This window comes from Amblyomma maculatum, chromosome 3, assembly GCF_055883805.1.
Source record: "Amblyomma maculatum isolate TAMU_Amacu chromosome 3, ASM5588380v1, whole genome shotgun sequence".
Classification (NCBI taxonomy): Eukaryota; Metazoa; Arthropoda; class Arachnida; order Ixodida; family Ixodidae; genus Amblyomma; species Amblyomma maculatum.
In genome coordinates, this window is record NC_139346.1 from 122,867,791 (window position 1) to 122,887,458 (window position 19,668).

General features: G+C 49.5%; 1 protein-coding gene across 1 annotated transcript in view; it reads right to left on the reverse strand.

Annotated features, from left to right (window-relative positions):
- Positions 1-242: 242 nt before the first annotated feature.
- The window catches only part of LOC146195913 (techylectin-5A-like), a 49,578-nt gene continuing 30,152 nt past the window's right edge, over positions 243-19,668 (reverse strand). The window contains exon 6 of the mRNA XM_084597957.1: positions 243-534. Within this exon, the coding sequence (XP_084454083.1) occupies positions 269-534 (266 nt within the window). The 3' untranslated portion in view covers positions 243-268. The remainder of the gene's footprint in view (positions 535-19,668) is intronic.

Below are 19,668 nucleotides of genomic sequence, written 5' to 3' on the forward strand. Positions count from 1 at the left end.
GAGGTGTGTGTTAACCTTTGTTTGGAAGCAATCGGATAGAAAAGATTCTGTCTGGGTTGTGAAAGTTGTGATCAAATGCAGGGTTGGGAACAAGGATTAGTGACTGTGGGAAGGAAGGCCGTTCAAGGGTTAACGCTAGAGTCCTGCCACTGAAGGTTGAGCCTCTATAATCTCCATATTGTTTACATACTGAAAACGTTCGAATTTGCTTTAAGGCCGAATGATAGCGTAATAAAAAGTGATAGGATTTTCAGTGCGCTTGGCTAGGCTATTTATTCAGGAAATCGTCTGGGCGTATTGCCATGAGTACGCTCGGATAGGAGTAGTTGTATAGCCCATGATAGGCTCCTCGTCGGCCCCAATCAATCCCGCCTAAGACATCTTCGTAGTAACCGTTAAAGTTGAGCCCATTAAGGTTGGCGACGTAACAGTTGCTGTACCACCACCCGCCTCGGTGTGCTCCCGCGCATCCGCTGTCGTCCCGGTCGAAAGTCGTAAAAATCATCTCATTGCAGGCGCTTAAACTGTCCCAGCCTGAAAAGATAGATACATTTATTGAACGCTTTTGCACCGTTAAATGCTTGAGAAAATTATCAATAAACATAGTTGAAAGGAGGGGCGTAATTCTCATGATTGACCTCTGTTCTCAGATTGCCGACATTAGTAAGATCACTCTGCCTTCATGAAAACACTAATCAAACCAACCATAAAAATATTCGCCGCGCAGTGGAGGCTGAGTGGTTATCGCGCTGGACTGCCGAGCCCTCAAGGGCGTGGGAGCAAATCCCGGCTGCAGCCGCCGTTTAGCGATGTATATGAAAACCCGTTTACTGTGCAATATGAGTGTATCTGATTGCACCCCAGGTGATCACAATTTCCGGAGCCATCCAATACGGAGACACTTATAGCTAAGTCACTTTGGGACGCTCACCCTGTTAACCAAACCAAAGCAAGAAAATATAATTTCAGTTTGGTAGAGTACAAAGCAAATCCTGTTTTAGGCTCCTCTGTGTGTAATACATGTAGGCACTTTTGACTTGTGATGGCATGGCTATTTGGTAAATTTACCTCTGTAGTAAATTCAACATCTTTCTTTTGTGCCCATGCTATCATCGACGCAATTCACTACAATTTGACGCGTTTCTTCAAAATCGCTTGTAGCGTAGGGCAGGGCTATCTCATCGAGGTACATTTTTTAGATCAGCAAACACATATTTAGCGCTTTTGTGACGGCGCTGAAAAGAAAATAAACTGAAATGAGTATCAAATGCACAGCTCTACCGAGACTACAATAATCACAGATCGCCGTTAAACCAGGGGGTGGTGAAACAGCGCCAATAGAAAGTTAAGAAGACACCCGGTGCAGTTCCGTAACAGCGGCACCTCACGTTAAAAAGTACAGTGTATAACGTCAAGGCGGATGCTTGGAAAAGTTGGTAATCCATGAACTGAAAATGAGGCGAGAAAGCATGGAACGAAGCACACAAAAAACACAAGCGCTAAAGTTCGCAGCGCTGCACAAGAGCAGATAAATTTGTATAAGGAACATCCGTTAAGGAATGCCTAAACAATTTTTCTTGGCAGCAGCACACGTTGCACTCAAGATGCCCCGCCTTCACAATGCGTCCTTACTGCAGGAAATTCAGTAAAAGGTATAAAGTTACGGACGCCCTCTGATCTAGCCTTTGTTGTTAATGCATGGGGTATGATAACACTGGAATCTCGTTGTTGGTGTTGTTGTGGCTGTAGGAAGAAGGAAAAGAAAATACACGGGCCTGCTACTGGCTCTGTAGCTGAGCCACCTCCGCTGCCTCGTGCGGACAGAATAGAAAATAGAGAAGAAAGAAAAGGAAGAGGGAGAGATAGACGCGCGCCGCAATAACAGCCGTCGTCCACCACCGAAGCGGTGGCGAGTGCAATGACGGCCTAGAACAGAAAAACATTCGGTGGCAGGCTAGCCCCCGCCGCAAGCGGCGGTGACCTACCGGTCCCAGCCCATCAGGGTCAGGATCAGCCACCCTTCACCCCCCGGGAATCTCATTGAGTGCAGGCCAAACAAGCTGTTAAGTGCTAACCTGTTTATGTGCAATTTGGAGGAGCGTAAACATAAATTCCAGCTATGATCCAGCTAGGATCTTTGGCCACTGCTCTCTGTAGCGTTGGCCCAGATAGTGCCTAATTCGTTTTTTAATGCAGTTGGCACGCTCATTTTCTTCCCCGATCAAAGAGTGCAATGTCTGCAGCGTTTACCACGCTTAGACGACAGAAAGTGCAGCGGTGTGAAGAATGGTTGGTTGGTTTGTGGGGTTTAACGTCCCAAAGCAACTCAGGCTATGAGAGACGCCGTAGTGGAGGACTCCGGAAATTTCGACCACCTGGGGTTCTTTAACGTGCACTGACATCGCACAGCACACGGGCGCTTTTGCTTTTCGCCTCCATCGAAAAGCGGCCGCCGAGGCCGGGATTCGATCCCGCATCCTTGGGAACAGTAGTCGAGCGCCGTAACCACTGCGCCACCCCGGCGGCGCAGTGGTGCAGTGGAAGAATAGATGATCTGAAGTGACGGATGAGGAACATTGCGAATTGGACGAGCTGATGATACGTTTTAAAGGCAAACAGGACGAAAGCAGAGGGAACGCAGGACAAACGATGTGCTGTGTCTCCTCTGCTTTTGTCTACGTTGTCCTCCCTGTTTTATCTAAACAAAAGGACCCTAAGTGTCGTAATATCGCGCCAACCGATGCTGCTGTTCACCAAGGCTCCGTCGGTTGCAGTTCCGATTCCTTCTTAAGTTTACAGCTCAGAGGAAGATCCGCGCAAACCGGGCGGATGCCCATCAATACCTCATTTCCTCGTTGGAGCGTATTGTAAAAGGCACGAAATTTTAGGCTGAGAAGAAGACACTTTTGATCACCACACCATCAACTATCCTCCTATTCCAACAATAGATTGGAAGATAATACAAAACACATTTTTTATTCTTGATAGTTCTCTAAAAATATGTCCAACAAAAGACTCGAGTCACTGTCTTTGGTGCGGATCAAGCCCGACACCCTACCAGTCTTTTTGCGCATTTCAGGACAAACTGCTTGCGAACGCCACGACAAACCTGACAAAATGTTTTTAGTACCACACCTGACACGTGAGCAGTGGGAGGCCACCCTGAGCAGCGAAAACACGAAACAGCAAGCAAGAACCTCGCCGGGAAGGCCCAGTGGTTACGGCGCTCGACTACTTCTCCCAATGATGCGGGATCGAATCCCGGCTTCGGCGGTCGCTTATCGATGGAGGCGAAAAGCAAAGTTCCCGTGTGCTGTGCGATGTCAGAGCACGTTAAATCACCCCAGGTGGTCGAAATTTGCGATCGCCTCCACTACGGCGTCTCTCGTAGCCTTAGGCGCTTTGGGAAGTTAAACCCCACAAACCACGAAACAGCAAGTCTGGATTATCCAGCTAGTCTGCAAATGAACGGCCGTCAGCGGAATCATCGAATAGGGGCACTGACCATGTAGCTTTTGCTAACCATTGTCATAACCAAAAGTGCTTTTTCTTCCTCTCCTCTCGGCACGCAGGAAAATTTTCAAGCACAGCTCTTCTCAAGCATCATTGTGCGCTGCAGAGATGGCATTGGACGTCGTTGCCTCCCTTAACGTCAGAACTTTATTTGATTTCTGTTATAACTGACAAGCTGTTCTTTTCAGGATGATGATGATGATGACAATAATTATGATGATGCTCATAAGGAATTCTCTTCAAGAGTGTGTCGAAAATCAAGTGTATGCGGGCTTTTCTGAAACCTATAAGTTGGAAAAAAAAAATTGTTCTGAGCTTGAGATCCAACAGAGCATTTTCTCCGGTCCTGTACCACTAATCTACAAGCCAAACTACACAGGATAGCTTGAAAAATGCAGAGCAAAGGCGAATTAGTGGACAACACGAAAAAAAAGAGAGAGAGAGAAAGAGAGAGAGAGAGAGAAAGAGAGAGAAGGCAGAGAAGTTAACCAGGACAGCTTCCGGTTTGCTACCCTGCACTGGGGAAGGGGAATGAGGAGTTTAAAGGAGAAAGATAGAAGAGAATGATAGGAAAGGATAGGAAAGGTAAGGCGGCAAGGAGCACAGTCACAGTTTCTCAACAACGTTTGTGTCTCTCATAAAACACATAAGTGCTTTGAAGGCTTTGCCGTTAGGCGCCTTCTGTGGCCATGGGCCGAGGATTTTCTCCTCTGTGAAAGGACGGCTGTCAAGATGGTCCAGAGCCGAACGCAGCGCATATCTTTCGCTTGAAAAAGCAGGGCACTCGCAAAGGAGATGTTGTGTGGTCTCTTCGCAGCCGCATCTTTCACAGTTAGGGCTATCCGTCATTCTCATCACATGAGCGTATTTTTTGGTGAATGCAACACCGAGCCACATACGGCACATCAGTGTTGTTTCGCGCCGCCCTTTGTTAGGGGGAACACGAAGGCGCAGTCCAGGATCTAGTTCCCTGAGGCGTCGATTGGAAAATTCTCCTTTGTTCCAGGCTGAAAGCGTAAGCTCCGCCGCTAAGGAACGAAGTCGACAAGCTGCGTCAACTCTAGATATAGGAATGTTTACTGTAGTTCCGTCGTTGTGTGCAGAACGGGCAACTTGGTCTGCCTGGTGGTTTCCCTCAATACCGCAATGTCCAGGTAGCCACTGGAAAATTATATCATGACCTTTTGATGTAGCGTCGTGGTATAGCACGCGGATCTCTGCAGTTAGTTGTTCATGTGATCCACGACGTAGCGCAGCTTGAACGCCTTGAAGCGCTGCTTTCGAGTCCGTAAAAATGGACCAGACACCTGGAAGTTCCTGGCCGATGTATTCAATAGCTGCACGTAAGGCAGCCAGTTCCGCACCAGTTGAAGAGGTGGGGTACGTCGTCTTGATCCTCAGCACGATGGACCTCGACGGTAACACTACGGACCCCGCGGAGTTTGTTGAAGCGTTATTTAAAAAAAAGAGCGTTATTTAAACGGCTCACAGTATAAATTCATATTGGCGCCAGTCCGTGATAAGTCACTAAATACTATACTCTGAATCTCGCATACGCCTACAAGTGAAAGTGTTGTGTCATGATTTTGGTTTCTTTAGTTATAGTTCTTTGTCTAAGTACTTTCTTATGAGCACGTTTGTTTTGTAATTGGCTCTATAAAACACATCATCACAGACTTAAATAAGCCATGTTTATTTAATAAACGCGCCATATAATCAGCCATTTGTTCCCTGTAGGAGTTTGGGCTCACAATCTCGGCAGTTTATGCAATATATCCCCGGCTATAAGCATTTAGAGATGGAATCCCCAATTTTAAAGTAACGAGGTGACGCCGGTTATCATAATGTTATTTGGGACCACCCATTTCTTTTAACAGTTTGATCATTTTTGTTCGGGTTAGGCAGTACTCCTCCTAGCCTCGTTAAACTGCGTTTTTGGACCCTTAGTCGGCTTGCCCCCCTGCGATGCCATTCTGAGTTCGCGTTTTGCGTTTGCTCTTAAGGGGACGAATTTATGAAGGAATGTTTTCCGTGCATCAAGTGTGATACCTAATTTAAAGCTAATAATGATCATTTAAAGCCACAATGCACGGTGGATGACGTTTTCAGGCGATGGGATCCCCTGTGCCAGAATCAGAAATTCATACCCAAGAAAACATTCTTTTAGTTCTTGCCATGCTTCTTCTCCCCATCCCCCCACACTTTTATTGCTAACTCCACTCATTGTGCATCCTGGCTCTAGCACCGATAGTATAAGACGTCTGCTCCTCCTCCTCCTTTAGATGAAATACAGCTTCTAAAGCATAGAAAAGTCGTGGTTGCTTTTTCATCCTTTGCAGCCATCGCGTTCCTTTGGCAGATTTATTAATATCTAGTCCAATGACTCTCAACTCGTCCACCTCGTTTGCAATCTTTAGCGGGGATCCATTATTTGTCCATTCCGGTTTCAAATGAATATAGCTGAAATTTGTGGTGACATATCCAAACCTTTTTTTGGAAGTAGTCAAATAGTATATTTAAGCCTCTTGAAGGCGAACACTCTGTGTCTGAAGCTGCTCATGAACACACTAAATCATGGCATCATCTGCGCAAATAACAAACTGCACCTCTGGTATTTCAGCTATTATACGCGCTAATGGGATCAGTGCCATATTAAATAGCAAATGTGTTAGCAGTGCCCTTTGATGCAAGCCTCTGTATGAGGTGCAATTGCCAATGTGTTTGTTTACCCGGAGAAAAAGCGTCCTGTCCATAACCGCTTTTATGACCTGTAGTGGATTGCCCATACTTTCGAAGTTGTTAAGAATTTTGGAGTGAAACATCTTGCCGAAGGCAATTCCATGTCCGGAGCCACTACGGTGCGTACAAAGTGGTTATAAGGCGACGCATGTTAACCTCTCAGCTTGCATAGCCAACCCATTTTCTCTAACAAGGCTAGTACGGAAGCCAATTTTGTCGACCATGGTATAAACGCTGATTTGCCAGCCGTCCAACGCACTGGTGGCTATCATATCTTCATAAATCTTGCAAATTGTGAGATAAGCCGCAAAGACTGTAGGCTTCCAGGATGTTTTTAAGCTCTTGGTAATAGGACCACCACCCATTATTTGCAGCCCAGTGGAATTTCTCCTCCGTGCCTTACTTCATCTATTGTCTCGAACGGGCTCTCAATTGCGTCTACGGCTGAATTCTTGAAGACCTCATAAGGAGCATCTTCATGTCCATGCGCAGTTTTACCACTCGATTAATCGATAGCAGCCAAAAAATCCAATTTGTAAATCTTGTTGTTATTCCCGTTTTGTCAACCACGTCCATTGTCAGTAGACGAGCCGGAGACTGAAGATGGATTGGGAATAAATTGCAGCCTGATCTGAAAACTGCTCCGGAGTGAGCTATAATGCGATTTATAGCTATCCGCATGATCTTTAACCTGCCGCCCTTTTCCATGCCGCTGAAAGTCCTCAAAAAAGCCCTATTAGTCGTTCCTCTGCCCAAACGGCTGCACCAGTCGTTCCACGTCTTATGCGTCAGCTGCTTTTCATGACGGGTGCCTGTGCGTCACTCCGTTCACCTCTTTACTTTACACGTCTCCAAGACTTTGAACAGCCTGCATCTCGGCCTGTTTTCGGTGTGTCCGAAATTGTAGAAAGTAATGTGGGTAGTTGGCCGATCTTATTTCCCTGTCGTTGTGAATGAGTAATCCTTTAGTACCGTTTCAGAAGAGTATTCCGGCTAATTGATTAAGTTGTAGGATCTTGCCGTACACAATCCTGATGTGTTATAGAAACTTTCCTTCGAATTTTTGTCATTTTTCCTCAATTAAAACCCATGCTTAAGAGGCTAGGTCACTACCCCATTTATATTATTCTTCTGCCATTGTGGTGCACCAGGGCCCCCCCCCACGACAGGTCTGGTAAATGTGTCGTTATTGCAGGCAGTGTTGCGAACTCTGACTGATTTGCAGTGTAAACTATTCCTGTAGAATCAGTGGAATTGATCACCCCTTTTGGAATCAATCATATCAAGAAACATTATGTGAAACATTCCAATTTCTACCATTAGTATCAGTGTTTCAGGATAAATGACGATATGTATAACCCATTCAAGTTGATTACCGTGTTTCTGGGACGAGAATACACGTACACTATTATGAGGAGCGTTGGGTTTGGACGCGCGAATACTACAAGTACTTCCTGCTGGATATTACACCACTTGCTCAAGTACAGTTGAATTTGTGTAATGTAGATCTGACCAAAGCATTTGATAATGTTACACATTCCGCAATCCTTCAGAACCTTACAACCCTGAAAGTCGGCGCCACGTTGTATAATTACGCCCGAGACTTCATCAGCCAGCGCACAGCCACACTTACCTTTGGCGACCACTGCCTTCCGGAGATTATGCTAGGTGCACGAGGTACGCTCCAGGGCGCCGTCCTCTCCCTTATGCTATTCAACATAGCACTTCTTCACCTACTCGAAAAATTAGCACAAATCTCCGACATTCAATTCAGCATCTACGCCGACGACATCGCTGTCTGGGCTAACCGCAGCAGTGATGCCGAAATAGAGGAACACCTGCAATCGGCACTAAACACCATCGACACCTATGTAAGGGAACGTGGCCTAACTTGTTCCTCTTCAAAATCAGAACTCTTTCTCTACCACCCCAAGTAATACGATTCAGGTAGTCTGCCTATTTCCCTCAAGTTAGACACCCATTCGATACCACTAGTATCCAAAATCCGTGTACTCGGTCTAGTTCTTCACTCCCATGGTGCACACGGAGAAGTCATAAAGACTCTCCATACACAGTGTCAACAGACCACCCGACTGATTCGCCGCATAGCCAACCGCCGGGCAGGTTTACGCGAGCGAAACACAGTTCGCCTCAGCAGGCTTACGTTATAAGCCGCGCCACATATGCCCTCCCATACCTCCCCCTCAAACAAAAGGAGAGGGGCCGGGTGAACGCGCTCCTACGAAGTTGCACGAAAACGGCTCTACGACTTCCCCCAGCACATCTAATGCCCGACTCTTTAAACTCGGTGTGCACAACACTTTCGAGGAACTTAGAGAGGCTACATTAACGGCACAAATATCCCGCCTATCCAACTCGGCGGCTGGCCGCACTTTATTAACCCACCTAAATCTAAGCCCAGTTACACACCCCATTGACGGTGTCCCCTTTCTCCTAACCTCCACTCTAACCTCATCATACTTCCCATCCCTAAAAAAATGCACCCTGAGCTTGACCAGGGCCGCAGAATAGCCAGGGCTCACGCCCTTCGCAGACAATATAGCGAGACAATATACGTGGACGCAGCGGAACATACGCCAGGCTCCCGTATGGTCCTAGCTGTAGCCGACAATCAAACAAGGCTGCTTACTTCTAGCTCTATTATCACCAATTCCACAACAGAGAAAGAGGAGGGAGCCATTGCACTTTCTCTCATCTCTACATCTGCCACAAAAATTATCTTTGACTCGAAATTTGCGATTATAAATTATGCCAATGGCTATATATCCCGCACCATCATCATCATCATCATCAGCCTGATTATACCCACTGCAGGGCGAAGGCCTCTCCCATATTTCTCCACTTAACCCGGTTCTGTGCTAGCTGCATCCACTTGACCCCTGCGAACTTCTTAATCTCATCCGCCCACCTAACTTTCTGCCGCCCCCTGCAACGCTTTCCTTCCCTTGGAATCCAGTTTGTTACCCTAAGCGACCATCGGTTATCCTCTCTTCGCACTACATGCCCTGCCTATGTACATTTCTTCTTCTTAATTTCTGCTAGAATGTCGGTAACTTGAGTTATTTCTCTGACCCACTCTGCACGCTTTCTATCTCTTAATGTTACCCCTACCATTTTTCGTTCCATAGCCCTCTGGGTTGTCCTCAACTTAAGTAGAACTCTCTTGGTTAGCCTCCACGTTTCAGCCCCGCACCGCTGCTAGCATATCACGCTTCTGGCAGCCCCGCACCCCATAACCCTCATCTGGACGCCAGCACACGCTGGCCTCCTTGGCAACGAGGAGGTTAATTCCCTTGCCCGAGGTCTTACTTTCCGGGCTAGAGGAATGGAGACCCCTCTACAGGCCGAGGAGCGCCTGCTCTCCTTCCACGATATTTTCTCGTACTACCGGGACAAACGAAGGGAAGCCTCTCACATTGGCCCACTACGACGAATCGGCCCCCATCGTCCTCCACACGGATGCCAGTCAAGATGGGCTCGGCGCTGTCCTTCTGCAGGAAGACGAGTCTGGTGACCACAAAGTTCTAGCTTTCCAGCCGCCTGCTTTCCGACGCAGAGCGCCACCGCCATTATTCGGAACTCGAGTGCCTCGCCGTTGTCTGGGCCGTCGAGAAGTTCCGTCCCTACCTGTACGGCCGTCATTTTACCATAGTCACGCACAATAGCGCTCTCACTTGGCTGCAGTCTGCCAAACTTTTAAATGCCAAGATTGCACGCTGGTCACTGCAACTTCAAGAGTACGATTTCACCACAGTGCATCGGCGCGGTTCTGCCCATCAAGATGTTGATTTCCTTTCTCTCCACCCTTGTCTCGTGACGGCTTTGACGGATTTCAGGACAGCACAAACGCAAGATCCCGACATGGCGGCCATAGTCCAATCCCTTGGCACCGCCGCCAGTGCAGGTCTCCGCAAACTGCGCCGGGTCTATCGAATTAAAGATAATCTCTTGTGTCATGTGAGGCGGCTCCGTGGTCGACCACCCGTGTGGTTACCAGTGGTGGCAACAACACTGCGGTCGCAAGTCTTGCGTGACCTACTCGACGCTCCCACAGCTGGTCACCTTGGTCGCGGCAAGACCTACGCACGAGTGTCGAAGCGCTTTTGGTGGCCTAATATGTCCAGAGACGTCAAGGAACACGTTGCGTCCTGCCAGACGTGCCAATACCGGGAATAGTCCACACGAATAACCAAGTCACCCCCGCAGGCTTTTTCGCCGCCGAGTTCACTTTTCGAACTGGTTGGACTGGATCATTTGGGCCCATTCCCGAAGACGCCTGCCGGAAACAGGTATATTTTGGTTGCGATCGACTACTTGTCCAAGTAGGTCGAAGCACTGCCCGTTCCAGACACCTCTTCCGCTCATGCCGTTTTGTTTGTGGAATAGCATCTCGTTCTTCGGCATGGTGTGCCCCGATGCCTCATCACGGACCGTGGGAGCTGCTTTATGTCCCATGAGTTTGAGCGAGCCCTCCGCTCCTTCGGCATTGCGCATTCTACTACATCCATCACATCACATCACATCACTTTATTTTCCTTAAAGACCCCTTGCGGGGTGTTACATAAGGGGTGGGTTTTTATGAAGTACAGGTGTTCAATGCAGTCATGAATGTTCCAGGGCAGGTGATGGCAGCGATATCGTGGGGAAGGCCGTTCCAATCAGCTGCTACTCCTGCTACTGGGGATGATTGAAATCCGTCAATCATCCCCAGTGCAATGGCCTCGTGGAGCGTGTTACCGCACCCTCACGGATATACTCGTCTCCTACGTGGCTCCGTCCCACAGAAACTGGAATCGTTTTGTTTCTGCGGCAACTTTTGCACTCAACACTGCGAGAAACAACATATGTCACGCCGGTATCAGTCGTCTATGGCAGAACACCCTCCATCCCTCTCGACGCACAGTTGGGCCTTCCCCATCAGACTGCATCACCAACTGACACCGCCCAACGACTTCGTTACGCCCACCTCAACGCTGAGCGCAACCTTCTCACGGCTCATGAGCGTGTGCAAGTGGCCAATGCGGCAGCACCACCACTTCCCTCCTTCCGGTCCGGTGACTTGGTCCTCGTTCGCCGCACCGTATGCGCGACTGGCCGTGCCACGAAGCTCATGCCCCGATACCGCGGCCCTTACCGTGTCGTTGAACGGCTCGGCCCCGTGACATACTGCCTCGAAGACCTCCCCGAGCATCGACCATGCGGTGTGCACCACATTTTTCCGGAGCATGTGTCAAAGATGAAGCGATATGTCAACGGCGCCACCATTCACTCCGACGTAGATACCGGATCATCACCACTACTGTCGTCGCCTGCTGCCTCATTGCCTTCCCCACGAAATGCCGCCCCATAAGTGGAGCGCCTGCAGCAGCTCACCGACACATTCTACCCCCCCCCCCCGGTGGAAAGTTGTTACAGCGCGCGCCGAGGAGCGCTGCGCCAGAAATAGAAGTGGCGCGGGACGAGCGCGAGACGAGCGCGCGGCGCCAGCGCGAGGGTTAGAGAACAAAAGAAGAGCGCCGGGGCAAGTGGTGTTTGCCTGGTGTCCTCCGTTCTTCTCTGTCTACCTCTAGGCGGGCACAGCGTCCCACAACAATATATACAGGTTTCTTTATAAAGAACATCCATGAATGCAGGTTGCCATATAAAAAATTTGAGGACACTTTGGCAACTAAAGGGATGATAGGCTAAAGCCTGAGAGCTGCACTCTGCTACGCGACTGTTACGCATGTAGCGATAAATGCTGCTACGAGTAAAGCGAGCGACTACTCTCAAATTCTGCGAGTGCATTTATTCAGTGAATTCTGCTTGGCAGCGACGAGATCGCACTCCTTGTATCTTCGCAGTTCTACATCGACTATTGTGTGGTTGATTTAACTGGTTGCGCGGTATTAATTAGTAATAATTAATTGCGAAATGGCAGTAATTATAAAATAAATATTTAGTCAATAATTACTCTCCGTAATTTTAGCCTTTAGAGTAATATTTTATAATTATTTATTAGCATTTATTTAATATTCAGTCAGTAATTAAATAATTAGTTGTTAATTAGCAATTGATCTCTGATTGGAATATGGTCATATAGCGCATACTGTGGTGGTGCTCTGTGACTGGTCGAGACCTCCATGACGTCATGCCGTCTCGACCAATCAGAGCCACCGAAAAAGCATGACACTTTTGCTGACGACAACAATGAGAGGCAAAAAGGCACGGAGGCCACAAAATCGCGAAGCGCGGCCCTGGGAGAATTCGCTGCAGAGGAAACCGCTGTTGACATGTCTTCTCAGGAAGACGCCTGGACGCCCCTTTGAATTCGCCGCCCGCGCGCAACCGCCAAACGGCAGCGATCGGAATGTTTGGGCCTGAGGTTTGCGCGTGTGTGTTTATATGCGTGTGTTTTCGGAAGTGTATACGTCGACGCCGTTTGTCTTTGCGACTGCTTGGTGCCTCTGGCGTGAACTGAGGGAAGACCTCGAGAGAGAGTGTCAATCACAGATGTGTGTGTTTGCGTGCGCAACCACTCGTTGTTAAGTGCGTGCATTGTGTTTGTTTTACTTGACATGCGTAGGGGAGGGGTATATGTGGCACAGTGATTGGCCAGCTCATTTTGAAATACTGCATGCTATTGGCCACAGAGTGACTAGTCGTTGATTGGTCATCGGACAAGACTCGAATTTTGTTAATGCTAAGGAAGCTACAGTCGGACTAAGTGGAAGAGTTGGGCTCGGAGGAGAGTTTAGCTGAGACGAGAGTCGAGGGCAGACGGGTTGTTCGAGGAGGGAGGCTAGGCTGACGGAGGTCTCAAGGGACTCCGCCCTAAAGTGTACCAGAAGGCCAAGGCCCGATTCTGCTAGCCCTGACCTCTGATCGTTCACCAATTTGGAGTTAGTCCTCCATGTTTTATGTCGCATCTGACGACATTATTGTATATAAGTTGTAAAAAAGTGTAAATAAATGTGTACAGTCGGAGAAAGGAAGTTCTCATCTCTGCACCGCAATGTGTCGCTGAGCCACGGATGCAGCGGTGATCACCAACAAAACTCTGTGCGAGCGAAGGCAGAAGAAGAAACAGCAAGAAATACCTGCTGTATAGGGAAGCTCATCCCCGCCCAAGCCTTCCGCACTTTTTTGTTTAACTGGCGTAGCCGACAGGATCGGCCAAGCGACTTCCTGCGGAGTGGTGAGAGATTGACGCCCAGGGACTGATGTACATTGAAGTTGGCACACTACCTCGGTGAGCCAAAGACGACCAGGTAGAAGACTGAAGTTGAGGTGCCCCGGGATCGACGCTACCGGCTCAGAGAGGCAGCGCCAGTGAGGCGGCATCCAAGCGGGAGGTCTCAGAAGCCAAGCCTTCATTCACGACAGCGCCGGCGAGCAAGAGGCTGCCGAGAAAGTGAGTGGAGCGCTGCGACTTGCATGTGGGGAGCACCTGCGTGTGGGGACTCCGCAAGCTCCGTGGTTGACAGCCCGTTAACTGAGTGAGTTTCTCCGCTCTCACTTTATCTGCCTCAGCGTATGCGCATAATTCGCAGGGTTAATGTAAAATAACGCACAATGACTGCATTTGGTTGGTGGAGTGATTATGACTGTGCATACGACGGTTGGTATGCGCCGATGTCAGAGGTTTAGCGAACTAAGGCAAAAGTGGAAAGGGAGAGCAGAGAAGCTCTGATCCGCGATCGCCTGCGGCAGATAGCCATAGCCAAGGAAGACCTAAGGCAGGAAAGGAAAAGGTTGGAGGAGGAGCGCTCACGGAGAGCAGCGCGTAAACTACCGGAGCCGGTGCAGATTCAGGCGTACACTCCTGCGAACTGCCCTGATCAAATGTTGATCGAGGCGGTCGGTGAGGAGAGTAGCCGCAGCTGTATTTAGTCCGTTCTTGCACAGAACGTCAAAGAGGAATGCCGTATTCCTGCGGAGAGTGCTGTTGCAGCTTGCACTGATGCGGAGAGAGCAGTTTAAGTTCGCGTCGAGGAGACGCGAGTTGTGAAATAAACCACAGTAGTTAAGATAGAGGAGGATTTTCCTATCCCTGAGGTAGAGGTGTGCTCTACGGAGGCGCCTGTGACATTGAATGTCACCGATCAAAATGTGCAGGCTGAGTCATCCGAAGTAGCGGAAAGTGTTCACGATCCTAATGACGCCAAAGAGAGCAGCGATGCGAATTGTTTGGCTGGCGCAAGTACTGAACTTGGGTTCCCGACCAAAGTCTCAGCGTTCCAGGAAGGCTGTGTCGAGAGCGCGACAGTCGAAACAGTGATCGCGACACCAGTAGTAGCATCTGAGAAGCCATCCACACAGCTGGTTAAACGAGGTGATCCCGACCCAGAAAACACGGGCTTATGTGAAGATGTAGATAAACGAAGTGTGAACGATGGCGACGGAAATTGCGTCCCACGCTTTGAAAACAGCGGAGTAATATGGCCGCAAGTAGCGATGGGCTACGACCAGCGTTGTGACCTCGTTGCGCATCTGCGCAAAGGAAGGATCGCTAAGGCGGAGCCTCCTGCGAATGAGCTTCTCGGGCCTGGTACGATAGTTTCAGACACACGTTTTCAAGTGCATTCTGGTTCGGGCTTTCGAGGAAGCGTGTGAACCGTACACACTCGGTTAGCATCTTATGGGATGTAGGAGAGCGGCACAGCCAGAAAGCAGGGCGCGTGCGATTATTTTGCATGCTGCGGCTCGTCTGTGCCATGCGAGCCGTCCAGCCATTTGATCCGGGTGGTAAGCGCTGAGCAATGTCAAAGTCTTAGTCCACTCTGCCACTGCCAGTTTGTGACAGGCGTACAGGTCCCCTGTGCCTCGACCACGCGCTGAGGCAGTGAATGAGAGTGGAGGAACGTTGACTAACCCAAGAGACTTTGAACAGGGAGTGGACAGTCATTCCTGTGCGGGACTATGTGTCTTGTGTGCACTTCTGCTTTGTGCTTTATAATGCTGTGTTTATTGTTTTGTGTGGTGTCGTAAACGCCAAGCAGGGCTATTTAGAGTTTAGGCGCATGCATTAGTTACCGTTTGCGAATGTGCACACGGAGTATTGTCGTTCAGGGCACGAACGCCTCTGTACGGATTGTTGCACTATTGTTTTGTATGCTGCGTGTGTTTCTGTTTTGTTTGGTGTACGCCACACCCCAATGTCCCCCCCCCTCTTTTAGAAGAGTTTTATGTTTAGCGTACAGCAAGTGTACGCTGTCACGAAATCGGCGCACATTTTCATCAAGCCGGCACGGCGCGAGGCCCGCGCGGCATCGCGTGAAAAGCTTGAGAAAAACCTCCTTGCCCGCGCGAGAGAGCGCGTAGCCTTGTACGCGTCGCCGTCGCCCTCTTTCTCATCACCCGGCGATGACGCGGACTCATCAGTCTGGAATACGCCAGAAAAATCGAGAATCTTCTATGGGACCTAGCCAATGACGACGCGCGGCTCGACGGGAAAAGGAGAGAGCGCTATAACCAGCGAAGCTAAGTGTGTGTGCGCGCTAGCTTTGCCACGTGCTAACAGACAGACGCGGCGCGCCCTATTTAGAGAGACCGCACCGCTTGTGTAGTCAAGTCAGTCAGTTTGTCAGTGTTTGCGACGTGTTCGCCTGTGCTTCGGCTGGACTCTCGGGGATCACCCGCTGCTGGCAAGCCCACGGACCTGCAAGGGAGCGGCGCTCGTCTTGTATGGCGGCCACATCGTGACTCTTGAGGCGTCGGACTGCAACAGTGCCCGGTGAACAATTTGGCGTTTGTTTATGTAACTCTCTCGTGTTTCACCTGTATTGTAAAGCCTCTATGATATTGAATACCTCTGTAATTGCATGCTTAGCGTTTGTATTTTGTGAACCTCTCTTCTGTGCAATTTTAGTGTTTGTGTATTCCTTTGTATCGTCTCTTGCTGTGCATAAATTGTGTTTTGTTTGTTACTTCTGACTCCGAACCTTACTCTGGCTTGAACCGGCGACAGCTGGGCACTAAACGGCCACTCCCTTCTGTCACTGCAAGGTAGTTGAATTCCGGCTGAGCTTGCCACGCAGGTCGAGCGCATCTCCTTTGCGACCGGAACAGCTACCCCCACTCACTCTAAGGGTGTCTGGGAGTGTGCGCACCGTTAAGGGCGCATCGTTAATAATCCCTCATAATTATTAACGGGTGACAACGCGCAACATTCTCGATGGGGAGGAGTTACGTTTGCGGGCTTCACCCAGAAACGAAGTGTGCATCGCGGGGGAGATGCCGCAGGGGCGACAAGGTCAAGGGGCAGCTTGACGCTGGCTGATTTATGACGGTCGCGCAGGCGGCCGCTTTTCGGAAGTGATACCAGAACACATGGCAGAGGGCGACGCTGCCGGTTGTTTCCGTCCCGATTCTCGGAAAAGTCGCCGTTCGACTGTGCCGCGAGGGAGGCAAAACCGTGCAGTTAGAAAGCACAGCGTAAGCGCAGTGGCTGTGGGTTCGGCGCTAACTATTATCTCTCTTGATTTGAGTCGAGAGGGCGCGGAGGCCACAAAATCGCGAAACGCGGGCCTGGGAGAATGCGCTTCAGAGGAAACCGCTGTTGACGTGTCTTCTCGGGAAGACGCCTGTACATCCCTTTCAGTCCGCCGCCCGCGCGCAACCGACCAACGGCAGCGATCGGAATGTTTGGGCCTGAGGTTTGCGCGTGTGTGTTTATATGTGTGTGTTTTCGGAAGTGTATCCGTCGACGCCGTTTGCCTTTGCGACTGCTTGGCGCCTCTGGCATGAACTGAGGGAAGACCTCGGGAGAGAGTGTAAATCGCAGATGTGTGTGTTAGCGTGCGCAACCCCTCGCTGCTGAGTGCGTACGTGCGTTGTGTTTAGCTTACTTGACATGCGTAGGAGAGGGGTACATGCGGCACAGTAATTGGCCAGCTCATTTAGAAACACTGCATGTTATTGGCCACAGAGTGACTAGTCGTTGATTGGTCGACGGACTAGACTCGAATTATGGTAACGCTAAGGAAGCGACAGTCGGTCTCAGTGGAACAGTTGGGCTAGGAGGAGAGTTGGGCTGAGACAAGAGTTGAGGGCAGACGGGTTGTTCGAGGAGGGAGGCTAGGCTGACGGAAGTCTCAAGGGACTCCGGCCTGAAGTGTAGCAGAAGGCCAAGGCCAGATTCTGCTAGCCTCTGACCTCTGATCGTTCACCCACTTGCAGTTAGCCCTCCATGTTTGATGTCGCATCTGACGACGTTATTGTAAATAGTTTGTAAACAAGTGTAAATAAATGTGTACAGTCTGAGATGGGAAGTCCTCATCCCCGCACCGCAATGTGTCGCTGAGCCACGGACGCAGCAGTGGTCACCAACACCACTCTGTACGAGCGAAGGCAGAAGAAACGGCAAGAAATGCTTGCTGTATAGGGAAGCTCACCCACGCTCATGCCTTTCGCACCTTTTTGTTTAACTTGGATCTTATCAAAAGTCTTGGAGAGGTCTAAGGCGAGTATAACTTCAGCGTGGGCTGGAAAAGTGGTGCCGAGGACGTCGTGTGTGATTTGCAGCAAGGCGTCTTATGAGTTTCTGTGGGGACGGAAACCGATCATGGTGTGTGGACAGAAGTTGCGCTCGGTCATGTGATCTTTAAGTCGGTTCAGTGCTACGTGTTCCAGAAGTTTACCGAGGCGAGAGGTGAGGGAGATGGGTCTAAGGTTTGCAATGGAGATAGGTTTGTTAGGTTTGAGGATGGAAATTACTTTAGCGTGCCGCCATGATTGGGGGAGTGTGCCTGTCTGCCAGCAATCACTGAAATATTGTGCACTCTGTGCGATGGATACATCGCCTAGATTGCGTATCATTGTATTAGTGATTTTGTCGACATCTGGTGCCGAAGATGTGTGCAAGGATTGTATGGTGGAGCGAACTTCCTGTTCTGTGATATCTGCATCGAGGTGCGGGTTATGTGTACCTGTATATGCTGGGAGGTGGTTGTTAGTACCCGGTGTAGTATCGATTAGGTCTGTGGGTGTGTGGTGTGTTCTGAATGAGCCGAGTGATGTGTTGCTGTGTGGCTAATCTGAATTGACTAGAGTCGAGGAGGTGGCGGAGGAGCTGCCGAGGTTTTTTGCAGCTAAGCTTACCAGACATTCAGTTTCAGATCTGGCCCCATTTTACGCGGTTAAGAGCTTCGGAGTTACAGTTGAGTTGAGCTTGAAGTGCCGCGAGGCGTTTCCACAGTTGCCCGTTGTGTTTTTGTCTCTTCCACCTGGTTTGGAGACTGTTGTGTGCCTCCCAGAGGTGTGCCAGGCGCCTGCCTATTTCGTGTATGTGCGGATGTGTGTCTGTGTGTTGTGTATGTGTATCGAAATCGTTGAGGAGGGTCTGAATCCATCCGTCGATGTCCTGAATGAGCATGTTGGGGAGGTTCTCTTGCGTGATGCGAAGGTCATCCCATTTGATGTGTGAATGTCTGCGGGTGATTTTGCGTGGTGCGTGAGAGGGAAGTGTGATCAGAATAAGGTAGTGATCACTTGCCATGGTTTGGGTGGTACGTTCCCATGTCACGTTTCGAATGGCATGGCTTAGCGTGAGCTCGGGAGTGGCGTCCACTTGCACACTGGTGCCGATGCGCGTGGAAAAAAGGAAGTTGCGTGCAGTGAGCTGGAGAGCCTGTATTTCTGTCCAGAGGCGCCTGCCCCTGGGTGTCGTGTAGCGGTATCCCCAGTCGATGTGCAGTGAATTTAGGTCACCGCTAATAAGTAGAGGGTGTATATACGCCTGCTGCTTGGTGAATGTGGCGTAAGAGGGCAATGAGCATGTGTATGGGTTGTGAGGGGGTTTGATAAATATTCGCGATATTGTAACAAAAAAGTGCTACAGAACTACAGAGAACAGAAATATACAACAGAAAAATTACAGAACGACAGAAAAGTGCTACAGAACTACAAAGAAATCGCACGTTTAGGACATAAATACAGAATATTTTGTCGTATTTTTGGCACGGTTCTGTAGTTGTTTTGGACTGGGATCGTGCATGTTTTCTTGCCGCACTTGATCCGTAAGAAAGAAACAAAACCTAGAGCGCTAAGTTCGAAGCATCAACGAGCACCACTTTCGTACAGCAGGTTGGCGAAAAATATTGGCTGTGATTTAGCTTCGGTTAAACCTAGCGTGAAGCGATAGTTGAAGCAAGGTTACACATGGTAAACCTCTTTATTCAGCAGGTTTTTCTTTGGTTATGGCTAGGAAGAGACTCCAGTGTTCCATGAAGAATTTCGTCTTGGTTTGAATTTGGCGTACTCCGACGGGATCATGGCGTGGCTGCGCACTCGATATTGACGTCAACGATCTTGTGTCTCGCCCCCCAGCTGCTCACGCGGTAAACTAATTTTCACATCCGTTGACCTTCGACTTCTACCTACCTTTGGTGGGAACATAACTACCCAAAGTAGTTG